This window comes from Megalobrama amblycephala, linkage group LG3 (genome assembly GCF_018812025.1).
Source record: "Megalobrama amblycephala isolate DHTTF-2021 linkage group LG3, ASM1881202v1, whole genome shotgun sequence".
Taxonomy (NCBI): Eukaryota; Metazoa; Chordata; class Actinopteri; order Cypriniformes; family Xenocyprididae; genus Megalobrama; species Megalobrama amblycephala.
Genome location: NC_063046.1, coordinates 32,125,752 through 32,150,902, shown reverse-complemented (window position 1 = coordinate 32,150,902; position 25,151 = coordinate 32,125,752). Strand labels below are relative to the sequence as shown.

Sequence of the window (25,151 nt, the reverse complement as noted above, 5' to 3'; positions counted from 1 at the left end):
TAGTGGCGGAGGCCAAGCCAGGCCGTCTACACTGGTGCAGAGACAAAGAGCCATTGTCTGCAGCTCTACACACGCCAACAATAGCCTGATTGACAAGCGGCCCTAGTCGTAATGGGCTTCTGGGCTAAGAGCGCAACACTGACTTTTGTTAGAAACACTCTTGTCTTCCAGAGCAATAATCTCCATGCTGGCAATTTCACAGAAATTTTATTTATGTATGCATTATATACATATTTTTCTAAGAGCTAAACATACTACTATACTATTTATTTTTCTTGATTAACTTTTACTCAAAAGGTATTTTTGATTCAGCAATTAAATTTATGGGAATATTTCCCCAATCCAAAACGCATACAGGCTCGCATTTGAGAGAACAGAGTATAATGTGTGTGATTTGGAGTGTGTGGCGGTGTGCGAGGCGTGCTGAATGGGACAGAAACATTGGCTCACTAATGCCTCTTCAGCGCGGCTTGCCAGCACAAGTTTCTTTATCTTGCCCGTCACGGCCCCTTTTCTTCCCCCCTTAACAGTAATTGTGTTTCGTTACAGTGTGTTAGAGCTAACGAGGGACATGGAGCGAGAGTCAGCCAAGCAGTGAAAGACAGACAGAGAGAGGGAGAGACTTGCTCAGCAAGAAAGAACACATCCCAGATGATTCTCTCATTTGCTGTCAGACCAAGAGCTCAGCAAGACTCTCTGTAGAAGTTTGTAACAGAACACTGCACACGGTGAACTCGACAACTATTCGGACAAATTCCTGTAAGCAGCGGTTGCCAGCAACAGTGCGTTTTTAAAATAAATAAATATGAATTAGTTCGCCTAAAATAATAATAATTTACTTACTCTCATATCGTTCCAAACCTGTATGATGCTCTTAAATAAAAGTTCCAATAGGTGGTTTTCACAGTGATGCCATAGAAGAACCATTTTGGTTGCCCAAAGAACCTTTCAGTTTTTCTTAAAAGAACCTTTTTTTTCTTGTGTAATGTGAATAACATTTTAATAAATCTGAAAAACCTTTTTCCACCTTTTGTGCAGTGTTCCATGGATGTTAAATTGTTCTTCAGGAAAACATTGATGAGAATAAAGAACCTTTGTTTTTAAGAGTGTACTTTCTTTTGCTTAACACAAAAAAAGATATTTAAAATATAGAATGAAATTCAATGGGGTCCAATGTTGTTTTGGACCCAGTTGACTTGGATTTTATGAGCAAAAACAGTTGAAACATTCTTATCTTCTATGTTCAACAGAAGAGAGAAAGTCATAAAGGTTTGGAACGACATGAGGGTGAGTATATGATGACACAATCTTTATTTTTGCATCGGCTATCCCTTCAAAATCGCCTAATCTACCGCTTAAAGCAGCATTTGCAAATTCAAAAAATCACAAAAAATACATTTGCTTCGTCAACAATACATTTGTTGTCTATGAGCAGCAATATTTCCGTTTCACTTTGTGAAATAAATATCAGTGTGCCATATCGGGTTTCTTTATGAGGGCCTGGCTAAGTTAGTGACTTTGTTATCTGGCAACATGATATGACAAAAGTCTCGGAGGCCCCTGGTGATGTATAAGGACTTGTGCTGAAATGAACGCTGTCAGTTTCTTTGCTGCTTAATGTTTAGGATCATATGAGGCCACAAGTTTGAGACATAAGCCATTTAGTCATGGTGTATAGCAGCGGAGGACTCAATGTCAGAGTGAATGCTGCATCCCTGTGTGTCACTCCTCATAAGGACATTTAATACTCTCCGTATTCGCCTGGCGCTTTGATGCTCGGGATGAAAGAGATCTGTGCTTGGCTGAAGCCAGAAGGACCCCTGCTGCGTGTGTACGAGCATCTTGTGCCCTCACGTCTTTGTGTGCACATATGTGTGTGTGTGTGTGTGTGTGATGGCTTCTGGCCAGAGGCCCAGACTCCGCCCCAGGGGCCTTTACCCCTGCGTACAATGTCCAGCCGCTGGTCAGCGATTATCAGTCATTACTGCCTCAGCGGCCCTTATCTCAGCTAACCACTTATTAAAATGTCAGTGAGGTATTTGAGCTCAAGAGGGAAGATGGAGCTGATATTTACGATAATGTTCTGTACAGCGCAGAGCCCTCTAAACTTTGTGATTCTCAGATCGTGGCTAATCGGAGTGCTCTTCCCCTCCTTTTCCACAGAGCTATTCTTAGACACACAGGGCCCCCATGAGCCTTTTAGTGCCATAGTGCTACAATCCTGCAGCCTGTGGCGCAACACCGCCACACAAAGGTCTTCATCCTTTGACTCGCTGAGACAAGTCACAAGAGTGCACATGGCCTCAGTGGGGGACATTGTGGTAATTGACATGTGTTTGTGATTCATCATATGATGTAACAAATCATTAGGGAGGTTTTGAGTATGCAGGCCATTTCTTTCAGATGATTGAGTTGTAAGTTATATCATTGCAGTCAAAGTCTTTGAACTTGAAATGGCAGGTCCCTTTCATTTACAATCAAATCAGTAAAAATCAGTGTATGTTTTTAAAAGAAGTCTCTTATGCTCACAAAGGCTGCATTTATTTGATCAGAAATACAGTAAAAACAGAAATATTGTGAAATACTATTACAATTTAAAACAACTGTCATTCCTTTGATGACAGCTGAGTTGTCAGCAGCCATTACTCCAGTCTTCAGTGTCACATGATACTTCATAAATCATTCTAATATACTAATTTAGTGCTCAAGAAACATTTCTTCTTATTATGGTTTTTAAGAAAACCATATATATATATATATATATGTACCATATGTATATATATATATATATATATATATATATACAGGATTCTTTTGAATAGAAATTTCAAAGAACATCATTTATTTGAAATAGAAATCTTTTGTCACAATGTAAAAATCTTTACTGTCACTTTTAATTTAATTTAATTTAATACATCCCTGCTGAATAAAAGTATTAATTTCTAAGAAAAATCTTTCTGACTTTAGAACACTAGTGTATAATGTAAGAAACTCTGGATAAAAGCTTCTACACAAAAAACAAACAAATAAAAAAAAAAAACCTAAAAAAAAAACCAACAAATGTAGATTAAATAAATTACAATCTGCAGTTTTTGGCCCCTATTGAATTTAACGACTGAAGTTGAAACTCTGAAAACATAAAAAAGGCAAAATAGATTACAATGGATTTGAATAATAATCTGTTTTTTGTCATCCTTATGTAATTTTGCATCCTCTAGTTTTGTAGTCACACATTATGCCCGTCCACACGGAGACGCATTCAGGTGTATATGCAAAAGATTTGTATCGGGTAGGCGTTTCGTCCAGACAGATCCGGCGTTTTCAGAACGTAAATCCGATATTTTTTGAAACCGGGTCCCAGAGTGGATAAATCTGAAAACGACGTCCTTGCGTTTTCATGTGTACAGCCTATCCGTATATTTTGTGAAACAATGATGTCATTACCCCACGTGTCGACCCTAGTCAGACACCGCTAACAGCACAAAGCGGCAACAACAACATGCTTGTGTTTGTGCCGCAGAAGCTACCGAGCCTAAAGCTTTATTAAAGGTGCTCTAAGTGATCCTGGGTGGAGTAACTTCCTGTTGATGTTCGAAGTGTTGTCAAACAAAACAGAGGCTAGCTAGACCCTCCCTCCTCATCCTCCTCCCCCTCCCCTCCGTGCTTCCTGAAACAGTCATGAACGCGCATTTAAAATCATTCTTGTCGGTTATTGGCTGGAGCATGTTTATTATGTTTCGTGGTCCAGGCTGCACCAGGTAGTTTTTGTTGCCGTTTTTGGAGCTTGTGGCGACTACAGAGACTGCGATTTTTTACAGTGTGTTCAGGGGACGGGCAGCTAGTGGATAGTGAGGAGATGTTTGCTGTATGTGACAAAAAAATTTTGGGCCTAAAAACACATGACATCACTTAGAGCACCTTTAAAATAAAGCTTTATTTCTAAGCTTTACTAAAGTTTGTATACAGCGCGCAAAGTTTATGCGCATGCTCCAATTCTTATTCTTTGTTTTATATCTCTATTGCAGAATTACAGCGCCACATACTGATCTGGCATGTATACTACATCGTTTTGAGTCATTTCAGTGGTTTCGTGTGTACGCAGATATTTCTTGAGACGAGGGAAAAAAAAGATCGGATAGGGAAAGCCGTGTGGACGTATCTGTTTGTCTTTTTGCAGTACCACTGAGGCCATAGTGTGAAAGAGCATGTGTGTGCATGTGTACATGGATGCTTTTTAGTGATAAGATTAGAGTGAAGCCCGGTGATTGTTATGTTTCCTGTTTATCTACATTTGATTACACTCAGATTAGCAGAGGCCCTTTAGAGGGAGGTCAAATAACAAGCCCTTTTTCCCACCTAAAACACACAAACAATCAAGATAAAAAGCCACTAAATTTCATATCACCCTTGCAGGTTCAGTTATTTATATAAGACCTATTTTAGTCAATAAAATGTCCTCTCTGAAGCTTCTCCTTCCCCACTGAATTCTTGCTATCCTTCACTAGAATCAAATCAGTTTAGCTCTAATCAATAAAAAAGATGCTGCACATAAGGAGCGGTGCTGACCTCGGATCAGGTGTTCTCTCATCTACCCTCCACTAATGAGTGTTAGTAGATGCGCAGAAGGGTGGATGTCATTGTCCAACATTGCATGTGAGGCCAAGCTGAGATCACCCCCTCAGACTAAATGTTGTTGAACACGTCCTGTTCGAGTTAATTGGAGGTGGGGAGTTAGACTCTTTGGCCTGAAGTGTTGATGGTACTATGCCATGTTTATTTCCTGTCCCATGATGCACTTCTTTGATCTTTATTTGGTACAGTTATGATGGCTTTTGTCACAATTACGACATCACTTGCTGTTTACATGGATAAGCACGCACACTCAGACCTTGGCTTGTCCTTTGATCATTAAAATGTGTTGATTTTGGGTTTACAATAGGTTTCATTTATGGTCTATACATTAACATGTAGATCAAATCCCTTAAACTAAGGGATAGTTCAAGCAAAACCTAAACCTCATGTCATTCCAAACTTATATTATATATTTTGAAAAACTTCTCAGATTTTGAAAAAAAAGTCAAAACTTTCTTCAAAATTCTTCTTTTGTGTTCCAAAGAAGAAAGAAAGTCACACAGGTTTGGAACGACATGAGTCATTTTTTTGTGAACTTTCCCTTTAATAATTTTCTCACAGGAAGCGTTGAATATAATATTATTTTTGTAAGATTATTTTAACATATTGTTTTGTAATAATCATAAATGTACAAAATGCCACGTTGATGCACAAACTCCTCTGAGTGTTTGAGTGATTGGTGGCCCTCCAGTGGATATGCAGTTTCTTTCACATCTGGCTGCTATTGTTTAGTAGACTTAAAAAAAAAGAAAAAAAAAAAAAAGATTAGGAACGGAAGAGAGATTTGCAATCTGCCTTTTGGCAGAAAGAAGACCTCATATGATTGCCTCCTTTTCTCTTTCTCTCTCTCTATCTGTCTGTTTGTCTGTCTCTCTCCAACCTTTTCTTTCTTTCTCTCTCTCTCTCTGTCCCAGTGGGAGTCTTTCTCCCTTTGCGTACGTCTCCACCAGTGTTCACCATTAGCCAGGCTTTGTGCCAGCACTAGAGGCAGATGGTGACCCTGCTGAGGTCATGAGACCAGCGTTGCTATGCTGGTAACCATGACTGGAGAGAGGAAGTGGCACTGCCTCAGGGACAGATGGGGTGGTTCCCATGTTCTATCTCTTGCGTCCCCCACCTCTTTCTCTTTCTGTCGTCTTTCCATGCTCCATTGGAATGACAAACAGCCAGGGAGATATGATTCCTGAACTCTGTGCAGATTGCTGACAGATTCCAAATTTGAATTTGGATTCTGTAGTTTCAAATTAATAATGTTTTACCAAAATGTAACCACCCTACCATATTGATCTCTGAGATGCATGTGAATATAAAACTGATCATTATACCATAAACATTTATGGCTCAAGGGAGTCGTTCAGCATTTGACATGAGAAAGAAGTTATTTCCTCACAGTTTCCACAAAAAATATTAAGCAGCACAACTGCTTTCAACAGTGATAAGAATAAGAAATGTTTCTTGACCACCAAATCATCATTTCTGATGGTCCATGCAACACTGAAGACTAGAGCAATTGCTGCTGAAAATTCATCTTTGCCATCAGGAATAAATTATATTTTAAAATACATTAAAATAGAAAAATTGTCTTAACATTTAACAGCATTACTACTTTTGCTGTATTTTTCCTCAAATAAATGCAGCCTTGGTGAGCATAAGAGACTTTTTTCAAAAGCATAAAAAAGTATGTCTAAAAGTTTGGACACACCTGCATGAGTGAATGTTTCTCATGGTCTAAAGATTTGTTGAGGTTGGTTGAGGTTATTTAAATGTAATATTTAAATATTTACATGCTTGAAATGAGTTCAAATTAGACAAATACAAACTTTGCCAATATTAATTTCTTTACAAAACTTCATTTTTTTTTTTTTTTAAAGATAAGTTGGATTGGAGAGTGAAGAAAAAGCAGTTTTGATTTAATCATAGTTGGACACTGTTAGTTACTGCATAACTCCTGAACTTCCATTTTTTGTTATAGGCCTACTAGTTTTGATTAGTTAAATTGATGATAGTCTCCAGACGTTTGACTATATATGCATAAAATATAAACTAAGTCATTCTAAGTATGCAAAATAGCTTCTGTTTTTGTTATCTGGAGTGTTCCATAACTACCTTTCCTCCTCTTTTAATGCTAACTTGACAGACATTTGCATTGCTTTGGGTATGATAATGCTCAAAGCTATGATGGCTATTTAACCACTGGCAATACAGTATTACCTAGAGGGATGCTGGTTGAAGTCTAGAGTATGGCACCAAAGAGCAGTAAAATGGCAGTTGCCTAGAGCACGGCATATGCCTTATCCCTCATTTCCCTGTAGCCCGCAGCCAGGGAGAAACCAGAAACTGTCAGCCAGCCATGTCCATTAAGTCAATGAGGCTTGATAGCCTGCAGCCAGTCTACTGCTAATGCATTTTAAAAGAACTTGTGTGAGTGTGCTCCGTCTTTTGTCAGAGTGACATGCAACAGACACGAGCCTTTGCATGCTAACATGATACAGACACGTATCGCATATAGACTGGCACGCGGGAGCCGACGTGCAAGGGAAAGTGTACTTCTCATACTTCGTCTTTCTTTGAGACAATGTCCCGTTCTCCTAGATAACCTTGGGTCTCCTGGAGTCAGTTCCCTTCCCCCCACCAAATCTCAGTGCTGTGGTTTTTGAAAGCTTTGAAAAGCAGAGAGAGAGCCTTGTATTTTCTCTTAGACACTGTGTCCTGTTCATGACCCTTGTGCTCAATGGCCACTTGCAAAAGTCCTATCCACATAAAAAGCATCTGGAGTGGCTCAGGGCTGCACCTGATGGCCTGTCGGAGACTGATAGCATTGTTTTGCAAATGATATTGAAAATGTGTTGGGTCAGTGATTGTGCCATGTTAATTAGTGCTGACCAAAACACAATCTCATGGCAATTCATCACTATTTTACATTTTGGCAAAGTGGTGGCTATTTTTATGAATTCATACAATCTCATTAGTACATTTTTGTATTATCTGCTTACTCCCCAGTGATAGGTATCCCAGGTAAAACAATTAATTTCAATAATGTACTTAAAGTGCTCTATTTTCGCGCACTAATTTTGTACTTAATATACTAAAAAATCTTCTTTAGTACTTCTTAAGATAATCTTAAGAACATCTAAGTGTACTCAACTGTGCTATTTTGAGACACCATGAAATATGAAATAAAATGTGTTTTTAATATACTATCTCTGTATTTAAAAATATATATTTAGTTACCACTTGTAGTACACTATGGGTTCAAATGTACTATAAGTAGTATCTAAATACATTTTTTAAATAGATAGTATATTAAAATCACATTTAAGTTCATTTTTCATGGTGTCTCAAAATAGCACAGTTGAGTACACTTAGATGTTCTTAAGATTATCTTAAGAAGTACTAAAGAAGATTTTTTAGTATATTAAGTACAAAATTAGTGCACGAAAATAAAGCACTTTAAGTACATTATAGAAATGTACTTTTTTTTCACTGGGATGTTTTTGGGATGGAGTTGGGGTGACCTTACCCTACCCTTACCTTAACCTGCATACTTTTTTTTATTAATAATAGTACATTTTTATATGATTAACATCACACAAATCCATACGAAATCGCCACCTCATAACATACTAACGTTTTCCTGTGAGATTAGGTTGATTTTAACAATAATATTATACATTTCTTTGGTAATCTTATAATAGCTCATTAGAAAACATTTATTTACCCTCATGTCATTCCAAAACTTGTATGACTTAATGTCTTCTGTAGAGCAAGAAAAGAGGATATTTTGATGGATATTTTGAATGATATATTGACTTTCATTTTATGGAAAAACACTGACATTTTTCTTTTTACAGGTTTGAAATGATATGAGGGTGTTAGTGATGACAAAATGTTCATGAACTATCCCTATAAAATCAAACTGTAATGTAAATGTAAAATGTTAGGTATCTTTCTTAATACTAATTACAATGCATAAACACACAGGTTGCGGGATTCCCATCGAGCAGCCATTCGTGTGATCCAGAGAATGTACTACTTTGTGGCCAAAAAAAAGTTCCAGGTAAGATTTTCTTTTTCTATTTGCAAGAACAACCAGAATTTAATCGTAATGTTACAGTGCTAAAAAAGATTTTTCTTCTCTTTATTGTGGTGCAAGTGCTATTTTGGTAATTTATATTTGATTATAAAGAAACTTTCAAATTTGCATTTCCAGTCATGAGTATTCCTTTATAAATTCCAGTGTAAGTAGTAAATTATGTGTCTTTTAACACACAGTAAAACCAAAATGTATTCAGACACCTTGAACATTTCATTCATTAATACAGTTTATTCATTATAGTTTTACAAAATTGGTAATAAAATATGACAAGATCTCAGAGTTAAACTGTATCAGAAAAAAAATCATCTTAATTATGTCATATAACACTTAAGCAAAACATGGTCAGGTCAAAGTGTCTGAATAATTTTTGGTTCCAACTTTTTATCAATTTTACTGGTAGTCCACTGTATGAAGAATTTTTGGGTATAATATGTCACAGTTTACTTTATTTTGCTATCCTCACTTACATAAATGAACTATATTGTCCTGCACCCACTAGTAAAAATATATCAAAAATGTCTGAATAATTTTTGGTTTGACTGTATTAAAAGGTAGACCTTGTGTTGGGCCTCATTCAGTCACAGCAGATGCTCTGCCTGAGTCCTCAAAAATACATGCTAATGTCAGAGGATTACCTTAATAGCTGTCCTACACACTTTCTCCTCCTTTGTGCGATTGTGCGACACTTGATACTCGTTACTGCACTTTGTTTGTCTTCTCTCTTTACCCTCCCATCCTCTTGCCATCCATTCATTTGACCCGCTTGCCACAGTCATCTCTCAATCCCCTTATTTTCTCCAAGTCCTTCTGCCCTCCTCTCACACACTCTTGCGACACAGAACACACACTTTGGAGTGTTTGTCAGATGCTGCTGCCTAGATTTGCTGTGTCTGATGTCATGACAATGTTTACCCACCTTTGAACAGCTCTAGCTTCTCCTGAATTGGGTCATTTGTGTCAGAGATGTGTGAATGTTTGGTTATTTCACTGATGCTGATCAAACTGAGCTCAAGTTCTTGGAGCTTGATGCATCTTCCCTATGTTAGTCAGGAAGTTCAAATTAATTTAAATAGCCGTAAGCGTCATCACCTGTGCTTAATCCACCCGAAAGCAAAGACTGAGTGTTTGATCAGGGTGTACCTTTGGTTTCAGCAGATGTGAATCACTTTCCTCAAAGGTGACAATCAGAGGAAATATTTCCCCTCTAGGCTTCTTTGATTTGGGGCTGGTTGTATGAAGTCAAGAGAGTTCACCCTTATGATGAACTGATTCTTTCAGACTTTATTCATAAAGCTTCACTCAAATACAGAGCAAATTAGTGCCTGTGGGGCCCTTGGCAAGATCATAAACTTGTATGAGATCAGTGTATGAGTGTATAAGGCAAAGTGTACATTTAATTTATAACCTTTTTTCATATCTTTTGCAGTTCATTGAGTAGTCCTGTTCTGTATACATATATACTGTGTGTATATATATATATATATATATATATATATATATATATATATATACACACACACACACACACTATAATTCAAAACTTTGGTGTCATTAATTTTTTTTTAAAGAAATTAATTATTTTATTCAGCAAAGATGCATTAATTTGATCAATTTGATAATTGTGACAGTAAAGACAGTAAAGACAATTTCACAAAATGCTGTTCTTTTGAACTTTCTATTCAACATTTTTTCTAATCCTGAAAAAAAAGTATCACGGTTTCCACAAAAATATTAACCAGCAACTGTACTATAATAATAAATAAATATAATAATCAGAAATGTTCCTCGAGCAGCAAATCAGCATATTAGAATGATTTCTGAAGGATCATGTGACACTGAAGCCTGGAGTAATGATGCTGAAAATTCAGCTTTTCCACACAATATTACTATATTTTTGATCAAACAAATGCAGCCTTGTTGAGCATGAAGAACTTCTTTCAAAAACATAAATAAAATATATGACCTGAAACTTTCAAACGGCAGTGTACATTTATTATATATTAGTATTTTATTATAATTATTATATATTTATTTAAAAACAGATCTAACTATATACACAGACAAAAAAAGCAAATACAGTAAGTGATGAGTACAGATGTTATATCAGCTGGTTTTTGTATCTATGTGTTTTTGCAGCAAGCACGTAAACCGTACGATGTGAGGGATGTTATTGAGCAGTATTCTCAGGGTCATCTCAACCTCATGGTGCGCATCAAGGAGCTACAGAGAAGGTGAGACGATGATTCACTTTATCACCTAGCAGCAGTTAAGCATATTGGGAAAAGTGTTTACTTTAACATGGCAATACATGAATGACATTTTATAGGAATAATAGCATTATAAATGACTGTTTCATAACCTTTGGGTAAATAAAGCTGGGGAGTTAAGAGTACATCCATTTCTGTCACTGTTCTTCACACTTTTCATCTGCCATTTCATGACCATATTCGGCCCTAACAGACTGGATCAGTCCTTAGGGAAGCTGTCCCTCTTCCAGACAAGTTCAGGTAAAGCTAGGTCATTCATTACACTTTCTGCTCTCACATTCCTCAACCCCACACCATGTTTTGCTACAATTTGACCCCTTCGTTGTTCTTAATGTTGCTATTTATTGTTGCCTTGTAGTCTTAGTGCACATGTGTGTTTATAGAGAGTTTTTATTATGTTATTCTTGGCGCCATTCTTGTCTTCTGTAGAACGCCTGAAAGACAAAGGCACAAACACTATTGGCTCCAGACTCAACAGGATGGAAGAGAAGGTAAGCACTCAACAGCCAGAGTATAGGGTTTAGTTAAACTTAGTAAGAAGGACATTTATACCATTTTTGTGTTCAAAAACATGCTTTTAATTCATAACTATTGTGGGTTCTAGTATCTGAAGCAAACAACAAAAACTCACAATCCCTAAAAAAGTCCAAAACTTCTTTGTAGGTAAGCCACAAAAGGCCAGAAATTACACAGAATATGAAGGTGAAAAAAAGACTCAAATCTGTGGTTTTTCTCACATTTGCTTGTTTGGATTCCAGAATCTGAAATATCGCTTCAGACAAAATCACATGCTCTTGAATTTTGCAATAAGTAGAAACCAAGTGCTTCCAACAAGTTAATCAGTGGTAAAACAATAACAAGTTCCAGGGCTTTAATTTAAGTGCACAAGTTGGTTCAGCAAGGATTCTACAGATAAAGATCTGTAAGCTTCATTCATCAAGCCTTAACCTGGAGGCAGAAGGAACCTCTCTCTTTCTCTGCCTTCAGTCAAACTTCACTTTTTGAAGACTTCTCAAACATTCTCCATGAGCGATGGGTGCTGATAAGGGTGTTATGACTCTAAAAAGAACATCTTGCTTGTGTGTGTGTGTGTGTGTGTGTGTGTGTGTGTGTGTGTGTGTGTGTGTGTGTGTGTGTGTGTGTGTGTGTGTGTGTGTGTGTGTGTGTGTGTGTAAAAGTGAGAGGTCTATTGGCCTCCCAAACTGACAGGGATTCAGGAGCTCTACAAACACTCTCTCTGTTCATTTGCCACTCCAGCCATTAATCCTTTTACAAACAGCTCTCATCCTAGACACAAACTCGAAACAGCATACTTGTTCACATGATCTCTCTCTCATACTCGCTTGCTCTCTTTCTCCCTCTCTGTCTCTCGTAGAAGTACCAAATTGACTTGTTTTATGATTGCCAGAAAAAAAGGCCATGTTTTAAATTCTTTTCTGAGAATGTTTAGAAAGAAGAATTAGATCTTTTTTGCTGTTTTCATAGCTGACATAACTTTAGGGAGTGATGACATTTTTTTCAGTTGTGTTGCCTTTTATTCATTTATATAAAAAGTAAAAATTAGTGGACTTCAGGATTGTTTTTGATCTCATTGATTGTCTTCAACATGCTAGCCATATCTCTATGACAATGCTGGTCAAATTACAAGTATTTCCCAATAGGACAAATTGTAAAGAACTGCTTTAAAATGTGTCGTAGCTGTAGAGCCTGTGGACAGGATACCCTGCCCATTACAGTGTCATTCTTCTTCCCATAATTCTGTGATAAACAGGAAGTATGTAGTGTCTGGCATAAACAGGAACAAATAACCTTAACTTTTATGCAAACACCCATCTGAGAAACTCATTACTGCATCACTAACACAATCTTCTGCCTCTACAAAAAATTCTTGATTCCAAGAAAAATTGACCAAAAATTGACCCCAAGCTTTTGAACAGTAGTGATTTTTTTTTTATGGAACATTTTTATAGATTATGAGGAGCACTGAATGGCTTTATATTGTTTTCCCAATTATAAATATTTCCCCATTAAATTTATTTGTATGGGTTTCTGGTATTTAATAGAAAAAAGAGTAACACTTTGTTTTACAGTGTCCTTGTTACATGTTAAATAATAATACTATAAATTGTGCATAATTATATGCAACTAACCTTAAACCACTGAAGCTATAATAAGTACATGTACATGTAGTTAATTCTTATTACTCAGTACTTAAATATATAACAGCTTAAAAAAAGTGTAACTGAAAATAATTCTATAGTTTGTAAGTACAAACCAGAAAATGTGATCTAAGTGTGATTATGACAAACTTGTACATGAGTGTGAGTAAATGATGAAAGAATTTTAAATTTTGGGGGAACTATCCCTTTAAGTTTCGACTCAAGATCTTGTTTTTTGTCTGCGGTTAGTGGTGTGCATGCTTGCATTCATGTCTATATGGAGAGCGACTGCATATGTTTACATGCCCGAGTCTCCTGCCGTACACTATATGTTTGTGCATGTGTCCATATGTTTGTATGTGACTGTGGTGCCACTATCATTGTGTAAACTGTGGTCCAGCATGGAGACACTCGTCTGATTATTTCTAATGGGGTGTAGACAGCCCTGGCTCCACACATCACTTAGCTTTAACCCAGGGGAAAGAATCTCATGACATTTGGCTCCCCAACTGTAAAATGAAGAATTGCAAGTATTTCTCTTGACAGATTTCTTCCTCTCAAACATGAATCCATTTAAATATCTAACAACAATTCCCACTGGTCTTGAAATATGTGGGTTTTTTAGGCACATAGACAGTTACATAAACAATACTGTAAAAAAAAAAAAAAAAAAAACTTTTCAAAGTTAGAATATTGGACTACGTTTTACAAGTAAAGTACTATTTTAGTCTTTCTACTTTAAAATTTTGCATGTAATTCAGTATTAATTGCCATTTTTAATTGTGAAACTTACTATTTCTGAGTGAAAATTGTTTCTACACTTTTTTTTTTTCAGTGTGCTTTCAAAATAGTTTATATGAAAATATTGCATGAGGTGTCACAAAATTAGTTTTTAAATAAGTATAATTCTGACTGGATGATAGTTTTCACTCAGTTTAACCATGTGATTCAGTTACAACAAAATAGCATAGCCTAATCTTTTCATTTAACTGAATTATTTTTCGACTATTCATTATCACCTCTTTGATCAAAGTTTAATCTCATTTACAACATACAGAAGAATGGATTTATTTCTTTTGCTAGACTGTTTATACAGATGGGACCTTTTATCAGTTGCTGGTGGTTTACGGCTTGTATGGACACAATGTCTCTTGTTTATGATGTTATTTACACAGACGCTATGACGGCGTTATTTTAGACAGTGTTTTGAAAGATGTGCTAAGGCCACACACTCGTTTCCCCACAGATCACACACATGGACAGGACACTTAACAGCATTGCAGAATCTCTCAACCTCATGTTGGCGAGGGAGAGACGGGGGGATCTGGCCAGAGGGAAGGAACAGCGTAGCAGCTTCCTCCGACAATCAGCCACCCTCAGCCTGTCAGTGCCGGACAGACAGGACAGCCTGCCCAGTTTTGAGCAACTGTCCACACCAACTGTTATTCATGAGGACAGCTGAGTTGCTAAAGGACCACTAAATCACAAAGTGCCTGATATTTGTCAGTTTCGGCTAGAGTTAATGTAAGATATTAGATCTGGCTCAGGTTCGGCATCAGCTGATTTTGATATATCTTCTTGTCTGACTAAGTCTGTTCATCTTTATATTTTGTCAAAGTGTTGAATTTCTTACAAAGCAACACGTAAAGCAATATGTATAAATATTTTAAGCATACCATTGTCTAAGTGTGACTGAGTTTTGATATTGATTATTCAGTTGTTTTCTTTTAAAAGAAGAGTGTTCCATACTTTTTGTAAGCGGTTTGCCGTCTTCCACTCCACACTCTTGAAAATAAAGGTTCCAAAAGGGGGTTTTCACAGTGATGACATAGATGAAAAATGTTTGGTTTCCCCAAAGAATCTTTCAATGAAATGTTCTTAAAGAATAAATCTTTTTTTTCTTAAAGGATTAGTTCACTTTCAAATGAAAGTTACCCCAAGCTTTTCTCACCCGCAAGCCATCCTAGATATGTATGACTTTCTTTTTTCTGATGAACACAATCTGAGAAATATTAATAAATATCCTGATGCATCCAAGCTTTATAATGGCAGTGAGTGAGAATCAACAAGTATGAGCTGAAGAAAGTGCTTCCATCCACATCCATCCATCATAAACATATTCCACATGGCTCCAGGGGGTTAATAAAGGCCTTCTGAAGCGAAGCGATGCATTTGTGTAAAAAAGAATATCCATAATTAACAAGTTATGAAGAAAAACATCTAGCTTCTGCCAAACCGCCTTCCGTATTGAAGTTACGAAAAAAACAGAACTGGTTTCGAGTCTGTTAAGCTTTTTCCGTAAGTTGAATAGGAAAGGCATAGGACGTAGCGTAAGCATTTTGAACTGCGAGAGTTTTACACTTTCTTCGTAAGTAGAATACAGAAGGCGGTCTGGCAGAAGCTAGATATTTTACGTCATAATTTGTTAAATATGGATTTTTTTTTTTTTTTTTTTTACACAAACGCATCACTTTACTTCAGAAGGGCTTTATTAACCCCCCAGAACCATGTGAAGTACATTTATAATGGATGGATGCACTTTCTTCAGCTCATACTCATACTTCAGCTTCAGGTCAGATGTGTCAGGATATTTATTAATATATTAATATAATTGTGTTCATCAGAAAGAGGAAAGTCATATACACCTACTGTAGGATGGCTTGAGGGTGAGTAAAGCTTGGGGTAATTTTCATTTGAAAGTGAACTAATCCTTTAATGTGAAGAACATTTTACTATTCTAAATAGCCTTTTCCCTCTATTAAGACCTTTTGTGAAATGGAAAGTTTCCATGAATGTTAAAGGTTCTTCGTGGAACCAAAAATGCCAATAAAGAACCTTTATTTTTAGGATTGCAGATGTGAATATTATGATGTTATTTTGGAGTGTCATGAATTGACAAATGTTTATAAAGGATTACTGTTGACAGGAACAAAATGTGTGCTCCTTATGTTTATGAATCACTAAGCTTTTTAGAGCCACACAGATTTGTGAAAACTGTTTAAATTCAGCCATATAGCAACTTTTTTCACTTAGCTCTGTCCTCTCAATCAGGTTTGTATTTATGTTCATTCACTAATATGAATGTTCTATTTTTTAAATTGTGAAAAATAAATACTGTATCCTATTCAGTTGTCCAGTAAAAATCCATTACAGCAAAAACAGCCCAAAAGTCCGTAAAACATCCGTGCCAAATACTGAAAGAATTTATAGACAAACAAATAACTGGTGCATAAGCTCAAAACCATATCGAAGTTCAACATCTACAACACTGATGACAATGTAAATCAAAAACCTTTTGTCTTTGTATTTGACCTCTAAAAAAAAGGTTTTTTTTTTTTTACTTGTTTCTTCTTTCTCATGTTTGCAGTGCTTTAATTTCCACCATGTTTCCATGGGGTCAAACATCTTGGCTATTCAAACACAAGTGTGTGTGCAGCCCGGCTTCCCACTCTTTTCCTTCACCATCAGGCCAGAATGGTGCTATTTATGCCTGTGTGGAGGCATTTATGGCATTCAGGAGCAGTTGTTGTCTTTTTTCTAAAAGTCTTTCAGTGACACTTTCAGAATTCCTTTAGAGCATCCCGACAGATCAATGACTTATGCAGCACACGACCATATGGGGAGCACCGTGACCTCTGATCTTATGACAATGCATTTGCTCTCAGGGGTGAGGGGCTTTGTTGCTATGGGGATGACTACATGCGCACCCTTCGACCTTATCCTGGGCAGGAACACGGCCGTCCACTCTGCCTTTGTTCGCACACAGCATCTTGTGCGGACCATTGTCACCTGTAATATGTGCAACGAATCAGACATTCCATCACATATGTATTCATGAAAAGCCTGACAGTTTTGTCTTTATTATCTCAGTAATCTAGGGTTTAGGATTATATCTCAGAAAAGCTGAAGTAAACCAGGATGTCAGCTTCCTCGTAACCATTTGTGCCTACTTAATCTTAATTTTATAAAACCATATGCCATATAAAGTCCAAAACTAATATCCCAAAGTCCCAAAAGTTGTCATGGCAGGACAACTATGTCAACAACGGAATCAACGGGATGATAGTATTGGCAGACAGCACAGAGAGCAGGCCTGCTACAGAGGGGGTCTGGCCCATATGCCGCCAGATAAATGATAAGCCTTTGTTATTCGTTTAAAAGGACGTACTGCTGTCACTGTCTCTGGGACTGCTGAGCAAACTTTGGGACCAAATGCCATTAATCCAAGCTAGTGAACCCATAGAGGTGTATCCAGCCTTGAAGACACAGCTTGCCAGTGCCTCCGCTAGTTTTATGGGTTTTATTAGTGAAAGAGAAACAGCTCTGCAATGGAGAGGGCTACAACACTGAGATGAATGGTTTGATGGTTTTGCTGCACATTGCAGATGTTTGTGTCAAAAAGGGTAGCAATGTTTGGAAAGTGATGTCCCTGTTAGAAAGAAAAATAAATATATAGCAATTGACGGAGTAAACATGAATTGTTAACTCATCTTATTTTCATTCTGTTAGGCTACTTTTTTCATTAAGTGAACTGAAATTGGAAAAAAAAATTCAGTGTAGTTTTTGGATAAAAAAAACTTATAAAGAAATCATAGTATTTACACTATTTAATTTAATATATATATATATATATATATATATATATATATATATATATATATATATATATATATATATATATACTCATATTTTGTAGTTTAGTGCGTAGGCCTATATACCGTATTTTGTATTCAGGCGCACTGTATTTCCTGTCTCTTTTTTTAGACAAATAAACGAGCATGATTTAAATAATGTTTTAGACAGAATAAAAGGATTCGAATTGAACTCTTAACTTCATTTAATGATGTACAGACTGCATGGGCTGAATGAATGCGTCTCTGTGGGATTTGCTGATAAAAGTCGAGGTCCCATGAGCCTGAGGAGGTAATCCATCTGGCCAGGAAACCCAGCTGAGCTAGAACGGAACATATTGGAAACCCTGTCAATCTGGACATAATGATTTTAGTGTAAAAGCTCAAATAATGAGGTCCAGTTAAACCCTGGAGGATTCCTCACATTACAAGTCACACAATTACATTTATTAAAATCCTCGTTTTCTATTACAAATTATGAAGCACGGTGGTGTAACAATATTAAGACAATTTCATAGATGTTTTAGAGATTGAGTGTATATTCAGCTTTTTTATTTTAACACGCGAAAGATAAAAATCCGTTCAGTAAAATAGAACATTTTGATCATGATGCTTATTACTGAATAAACCTTTATTCAAAAAACCGACATGTCCTAGAGTATTAGCCTACATCGGTACTGAGTAATAGCTACAAATTAACAGGCTACCTCAGGTAGGCCTAATTTTGGCCTGCTTGTAAATAAAATAAAACAGCAGCTAATTAATTATTAGTAGCCTATTATTGTTTGCATTATCATTTTTTGTTAACCTGCACATTTACATATTTATTTAAAGTGTTCCCAAACTATCTTTATGCAATTGCATTTCACGTCGCCAAACTTTATTTTTTTTCTTCATTTGAATGATGGTCAGTAGCTGGCATGACGGACTGGAGTATCTCTGTTTTCTTGCACACGACTAGATACGGACTAGAAACAAAAGCAAACAGGATTTGTGAGCACCGAGTGCTTCTATGAGAGCACAAAGCCTCATTTGCAGGTGAATGCGATGGCACTCGCTTCGCCTTACGCCTTTAGCTGCCTTTGTTCCATTTCGCCTTTTTTGGTGCCAGATGGTCATGGAAATGGGAAACTTCTTTAGAGAAAGGCTATATCTAGCGAAACACTGGCACTCTTCACCTATGCCAAACGTGAACGACAGAAAATAAAGGGGGGGAATATGTAAAATTCGTTAATAAGCATATTCCTGAAGATTGATTTGATTTTTCTGATAAAATATGAATTGTTAAGTGCCCAAAGCTGCTCGTTTTTCGTGTAAAATCCAAAGATTAGTGTAATTTTCCTATCGAGAATACATTCCAGGTTACTTTAATCCAATTATCGGTAATTTCCAGTCTGTCTGATCAAAGTTTCAAAGTTTATTAGGCACACTTTAAATAGTTATTCAGAACATTTTTTTTATTATTATTATTTTACATTGATTTATAGGCTATTGCTGTTATTCGTCATTTAGCCTAAAATACAAGACATTGGTGTAGCCTCATTGAAGAGCTATTAAAATAAAGTGCCTACTCTGAAATTGGTAAAACTGAACGAAAGTTTGTTCAAAACTACCCAAAAATCCAACTGGATAAAGCCTATTTTGCAGTTTTTAACTATGCCTATATAAAAAGTTTGAGCCTACCTATTTTGCTCACAATTACATTTCGTTTTGGTCACTATTTTATCTATACCGTTTTTGTTCTCGATTTTTCCATTAGCTTTTCCCAATGACATTATAAAGATCTGGCGTGTGGTGGTATCTATAGTAAATGTTATTCACAGATAGTGTGTAGGTAGGGGGAGGGGAGGCAGGTGGTTGGCGTGTAAATAGAAGGAGCCCATTTTGTTCGAGTCTTGGTAAGTGTTTCATTAGCGGGATAGCTGAGAGGGTGCTGAAAATGAAGGTCTTATGTGGACAAAGCGGGGTTCCAAGGGCACCTGCCTCCTTCATTATGGAAAGAAAATGGCATTTAAATCCTCCCTATAGCACGCAGCTGCCCGCATATCCCTCCCCACAAACACTGAGGGCGGAACAGCTGAGTCCCTCCTGTTTAGAGGCCAAAATGTCCTCTTTTTGTCACAGGCAAAATGTTGACGACTCAAAAGTGCGGCCAATTATTTATTTTCCTGCCGTTTACCCACATCCCATGATCCACAATAATGAAGTTGAACAGTATAATAGGCATATGTGACTTTCACAAGAACACACGTGAATACGACCAAGTTAGCAAAAATATAATTTAATTTACACTTTGATTCAAAGGTACAACGTGAGCTACAGAATATATTTTAACAAACACGGCTCAGAAACATTCTTTGCATGATGCTGCATACAAAACTTAAATAAAACAACTTAAAATATGGTCGAAATAATTAAAAAACAACAGCTGTAAATAATAGAGTAACCAACTATCATGAACATAAATAAAATAAGTTAGTATATTTATGAAAAAAAAAAAATAATAATAATAATAATAAAAAAGGTATTGCTCTAGTCTATTTAGAGCATTGTGGCCTAGTCCTCTACACAGTTGAAATACAAGAAATATAAAATTGCACCGTTTAGACTTTGTAACACTGCAACAAAGTCTCTGTTGGCGGAGCCATTATTGCTACATATATTCAGAGAGAGAGAGAAAGTCTCGTCCCCATGTTTTCTTCCATCCGCTCTGCAGATAAACACAGGTGGACTGCTGCATGAAGTGCAAACATCTGTAAAGCAAAGAATACGACAAAATTAACATTTGTTTCACAGCAGCTTACAGAGGACAGACATTTAAATGAAGGCGAATTAAACTGAATTCGATGTTGCCAATCACTTACACGTTTAATGCAATTAGTAATAAATAATAATAATAATAATAATAATAATAATAAAGCAATGATAGAGACAGTTATTAAGCACAAAGTGGATACGTACCATCTTATTGTTTTACGTGGCGTTACTTCAATGCTGGTGGATGTGCCGGCTTGAAAGGAGCTGCGTTCATCCTGTTTGGACTCCAGGGTCCTTTTTCTTTTCGGGAAGAAGTCTGGTGGAAATCAACGTTATATGCCGTTAGACATGTTTCGCTTAAGATCGCATTTAAATGGAGACACTTAAACTGTTACTTTTATTTATAGTTTCAGTGCATTTACCTGTAATTTGTGGCGTGCTGTTTCTCGTGGTCTCTGGGACGAGTGACCTCTTTCGCCTGTTTCTGAGGACTTTAGCGCGAGCGGGTTTTGAGTTGAGTGCACTAGAGAGGTTCTCCTGGTTAAGCTCGGTGGGTCGACTTGGGACGTCCGCGGATTCTTGAACCATCGGACTCCTGGAAATTCCGTGTAACCCACAGTCAGCAGTGCTGGACGAGTCCCCTGTTGCATTAACAGACGCCGCGGCGCGAGCTTTCTTATTTTGCACTTTATCCTTGTAGAAAAATGGCATAGTTTCCTCTGAAATCGCCTCCCACTCGTAATCTCCAGGCAGAGGCGAGCTGGTCTCAAAGTTAAAATTCCACCGGCTCTGGTCTCGCTCGGAGATCTCCTGAAGTTTGCGTTTCATTTCACAGTGCAGCTCCTCGTGGTCTACGGGTCCGAAAAGGTTACGGCAGACCTTTGTGCGAGCGAGAAGAGGAAACGTTCTCCGTGCAACATGACGCTCCAGATTGCTTGATACGTCCACGTTTGCCATGATGCCTAAAAGTCAATGCCGTGAGCCGACGCTTGTTTAGTTCTTGTTGTTTGTAGTCTGTTTATATCCGTGCCGGTGGTTAAAGGCCAGCGTTTGTACGAGCAAAGGCCTCCGATTGGATAGATGGACACCACGCCCTGCGCAATAAACCCCCCACCAGTTTTAACAAAGTCACCTTCCCCCCTCATTTAGAAAACCACAGTCCGAAAATTATAGCCCATGCATGAAGACCATGAAATAAGTGATTATTTTCAGAAAAGCAATAAAGAAAAAGAAGAAAAAAAGTTAAAAACGTAGCAATTTTTATGTGTTATATGTTATATATTTTTATTTTAATGTGTTATTTGTATAAAATTATATAGTCCTAATAAATAAATTAAAAATATAATAATATTCTATATTATTTATAATAGGCCTATACAATAACAATACGATAAAAGTATATGCAACATAAATATTACAACATTATAAAACTATATTATGACATGAAATTAATATAATATAATTAAACATTTGACTATTCTGAATATTTAGTCACCCAGGATTTAACTAAGTTTAGTATGAGGTATTTGTTATTATTATCTTCATCAACAATGTCTGGCTCAGTAGCCTATAAACATTATTTACTTCTATGCAAATTATAGTTTTGATCCTCCGGGGCGCCGAGTGTTAAGAAGCATAGGATAAGACTCTAAATGCTACATTTAGTTACACCAAATATTTAAAACGGTGTGTCTTCCAATGCCACAGTTTCAAGGCTTAGAGTTAGTACAGTTTAGTATAGCAAGGCATTATATAGTATGTATAAGTTAAGAAATAAGCGTTGCATGTTTAAATGTAATACCGAAATCGAAATGACATACAAATATAAACGCTGAATCTAAATCCAGTCAAAACATTTCAGACTAGAGCATTTCTGACGCCTCTAGGTGGTGTCAACCAATGGCGCGCGAAACTCATCCAACCAGCTGACTCGAGCAATGACGTCAGGTGCATCCGCAAGATGGCTGCAGCGCGTGCAAAGTCGTCACTAAACTGACTGAGCGATCTTGTACTGACAACGAGAGCCACCCCAATTTATTATTACTACTATTATTTACTGTTAGGCTATATATTTTATGTGATATGGTGTATTGTTCTTTACGGTTATGCCACTGTACACACTTGAAATGTCCTCTGCAATAAAAACAACAACAACGAGATCTGGGGGTATTCCAGAAAGCAGAGTTAACTTACTGTCACATATACCCTGAACTCTCGGTTGATTAACCCAAACCTTGCTTACTCGAGGTATGCTGGTTCCAAAAACGTGTTCGGGAGTAAGTTCAGCCAACCCAGAGTATGTTCCCAGTGAAAACACAAGACATTCTCAACCGAGCGACGAATCGACAAGTCATTATGGAAACAGACGCTAAGAAAAAGCGCGCCATTCTACTTATTTCTTCTTCTTTTGTTTAATGGTGATTTACATAACCTACTTAGTGCACGTCTCCACCTATTGGGTGGTTGTGCAGTCATTTTTTCAATCTTTTTATTTAATAAGTAATCTTTATTCAATAAGAATTATAATGTTTGTTTTATGCTAATTATTAGTAAGATATCTATGTATTTTATTATAGAAATTATAGCATAGAAAATGTCCTGTTACAAAAGGGATAAAAAAGCAGATCCATGTGTGCGATGACAATAAAAAAAATACATATATTAGAATTGAATAAATAATATAATGTGTGTGTATATATATATATATATATATATATATATATATATATATATATATATATATATATATATATATATATAATATAATATTGTATTTATTGTATAATATAATAGCCTATTGTATATAACTGTAACTATATAACAAATTTAGTTACATTAGGCCTATTATAACTAACCTATACAAATTATATAACACACATCTGAATACCTCTTAAAGGGTTAGTTCACCCAAAAATTAAAATTCTGTCATTTATTACTTTCCCTCATGCCGTTCCACACCCGTAAGACCTTCGTTAATCTTCGGAACACAAATTAAGATATTTTAGTTGAAATCTGAGGCCTGCATAGGGAGCAATGACATTTCCTCTCTCAAGATCCAGAAAGGTACTAAAAACATATTTAAATCTGTTCATGTGAGTACAGTGGTTCAATATTAATATTATAAAGCGACGAGAATATTTTGGTGCGCATGAGGGTGAGTAATAAATGACAGAATTTTCATTTTTGGGTGAACTAACCCTTTAAGCAATCTAACCCTGGAACATAACCTGCTCCGGAACATGTTATGTTCAGAGAGTAAGTTGCCATGTCTACTTACCCAAGTTACCTCCCTTTTTGGAACCGAAAGTTGAGGTTATCCGCTTACTTACTCTTAAACATATACCCAGCTATGTCTCATAACCTACTTCCTGGAACAATCAGTGCTGGAAACAATGTCACATAACATTTTACCTCAGAAAAGCCATTCGTTGACCATAAACTTGATAGTCAGCAAGAAAAATAACAAAATAAACCATTTTATAAACTTAATTATGTAGGCTATATGTAGGCCTATTAACACTTTATTATTATAAATTGGACTTAAATTGGATGCTCGCCTGTGTGTAATCAAACGCATCGTTTTCATGTTATTCTGGAGACTGAGCTCGCGCTATGCAGACACACTGGAGCGCACTCACCACCAACTGGACAGTGGGAATCAGTTACAAGCTACATCAGCCTCAGTGTATCTGTCAAAATGACGGACGGCCTTCAGATTTTTTCGTCACTGCAAAAAAATTCGGTTAACGCGACCTCTGGTCTTCACTCTTATTGCAACCCAAGCATTGCATGTTAGCTGTAACAAGGCTATTTACTTACAATACAGTTATAACGTTATACTTATTTCATATCAAATAGCCTAGCTTAAATATATAACTTTACTTTTAACATTTGTTTCCTAAATAATTAGATAAACCCGAATGTATAAAATTACGTTTTTAAATGCTTGAGATGGACTGCTGCTTAGCCCAAGTTAGTCACCAAGATGGTGATTTTGTATGGTGATATACCTCTGAGGGAAACTGATTTAAGACCATCTCATGGCATCTCGATGCCTTTCCGCTACCATATATGCCTCATGAGTCACAATTACAGACCGCTATGGATTTGAACACATTTTAACGGTGACCTCGACAACGTCCAGCCCTCATGCTTAATTTTCCTTGGAGTTGCTGACATCTAGTGGCTGATTCGAGTACTTGCAGCTGTTCTAAAACTGGAGCCTGACGTCAGATGCACTGGACCCAGTTGGTGACGAAATTAATTTTCATGGGCAATGCAAGACACTACAGGCAAAACCATTGTTTGTTTGTTTTGTCCTTTCGTCCTACGTCCTTTTTTCAGATAAATAGAAAGAAAGAATCCAAAACAGACATTTAACTATTTATTTCATTACACTTTATCCATTTGCATGTAGAATTCATTTACAATACACATCTAATAAAATGCCGCTTTCTCTAAATAAGTTTTTTTTTTTTTTTCCTCATACACTGAGCCAGAAATCTGTACCCCCTAGCACTTTCCAATTGTATTCCTATGAATATAGGCTACTGAACGTTTTTACAGAGGGGTTCATAGGCTATATCACTTGCCTGATTTATTTAACATT

General features: G+C 36.7%; 2 protein-coding genes across 3 annotated transcripts in view; one reads left to right on the top strand and one right to left on the bottom strand.

Annotated features, from left to right (window-relative positions):
• kcnq1.1 (potassium voltage-gated channel, KQT-like subfamily, member 1.1) overlaps nt 1-15,236 on the top strand; it is a 42,195-nt gene extending 26,959 nt beyond the window's left edge. For both annotated transcript variants that reach the window (XM_048185191.1, XM_048185190.1), the window contains 5 exons: nt 8,614-8,689; nt 10,865-10,959; nt 11,189-11,235; nt 11,425-11,486; nt 14,401-15,236. In XM_048185191.1, the coding sequence (XP_048041148.1) occupies nt 8,614-8,689; nt 10,865-10,959; nt 11,189-11,235; nt 11,425-11,486; nt 14,401-14,616 (496 nt within the window). In that variant the 3' untranslated portion in view covers nt 14,617-15,236. The remainder of the gene's footprint in view (nt 1-8,613; nt 8,690-10,864; nt 10,960-11,188; nt 11,236-11,424; nt 11,487-14,400) is intronic.
• A 4,814-nt stretch (nt 15,237-20,050) lies between these two features.
• cdkn1ca (cyclin-dependent kinase inhibitor 1Ca) lies at nt 20,051-21,829 on the bottom strand. The gene is made up of 3 exons (XM_048185189.1): nt 20,965-21,829; nt 20,747-20,858; nt 20,051-20,538 (listed from the first exon to the last, which is right to left on the bottom strand). Coding segments are annotated over exons 1-3 (648 nt in total). The 5' UTR covers nt 21,500-21,829; the 3' UTR covers nt 20,051-20,537.
• Nucleotides 21,830-25,151: the final 3,322 nt, after the last annotated feature.

Coding starts and splice junctions, on each gene's coding strand:
- cdkn1ca (XM_048185189.1), bottom strand. CDS start 21,499: ATGGCAAACGTGGACGTATCAAGCAATCTGGAGCGTCATGTTGCACGG. Junction 20,859..20,964: donor CAGCACGCCACAAATTACAG/GTAAATGCACTG, acceptor GATTTCCACCAG/ACTTCTTCCCGAAAAGAAAA.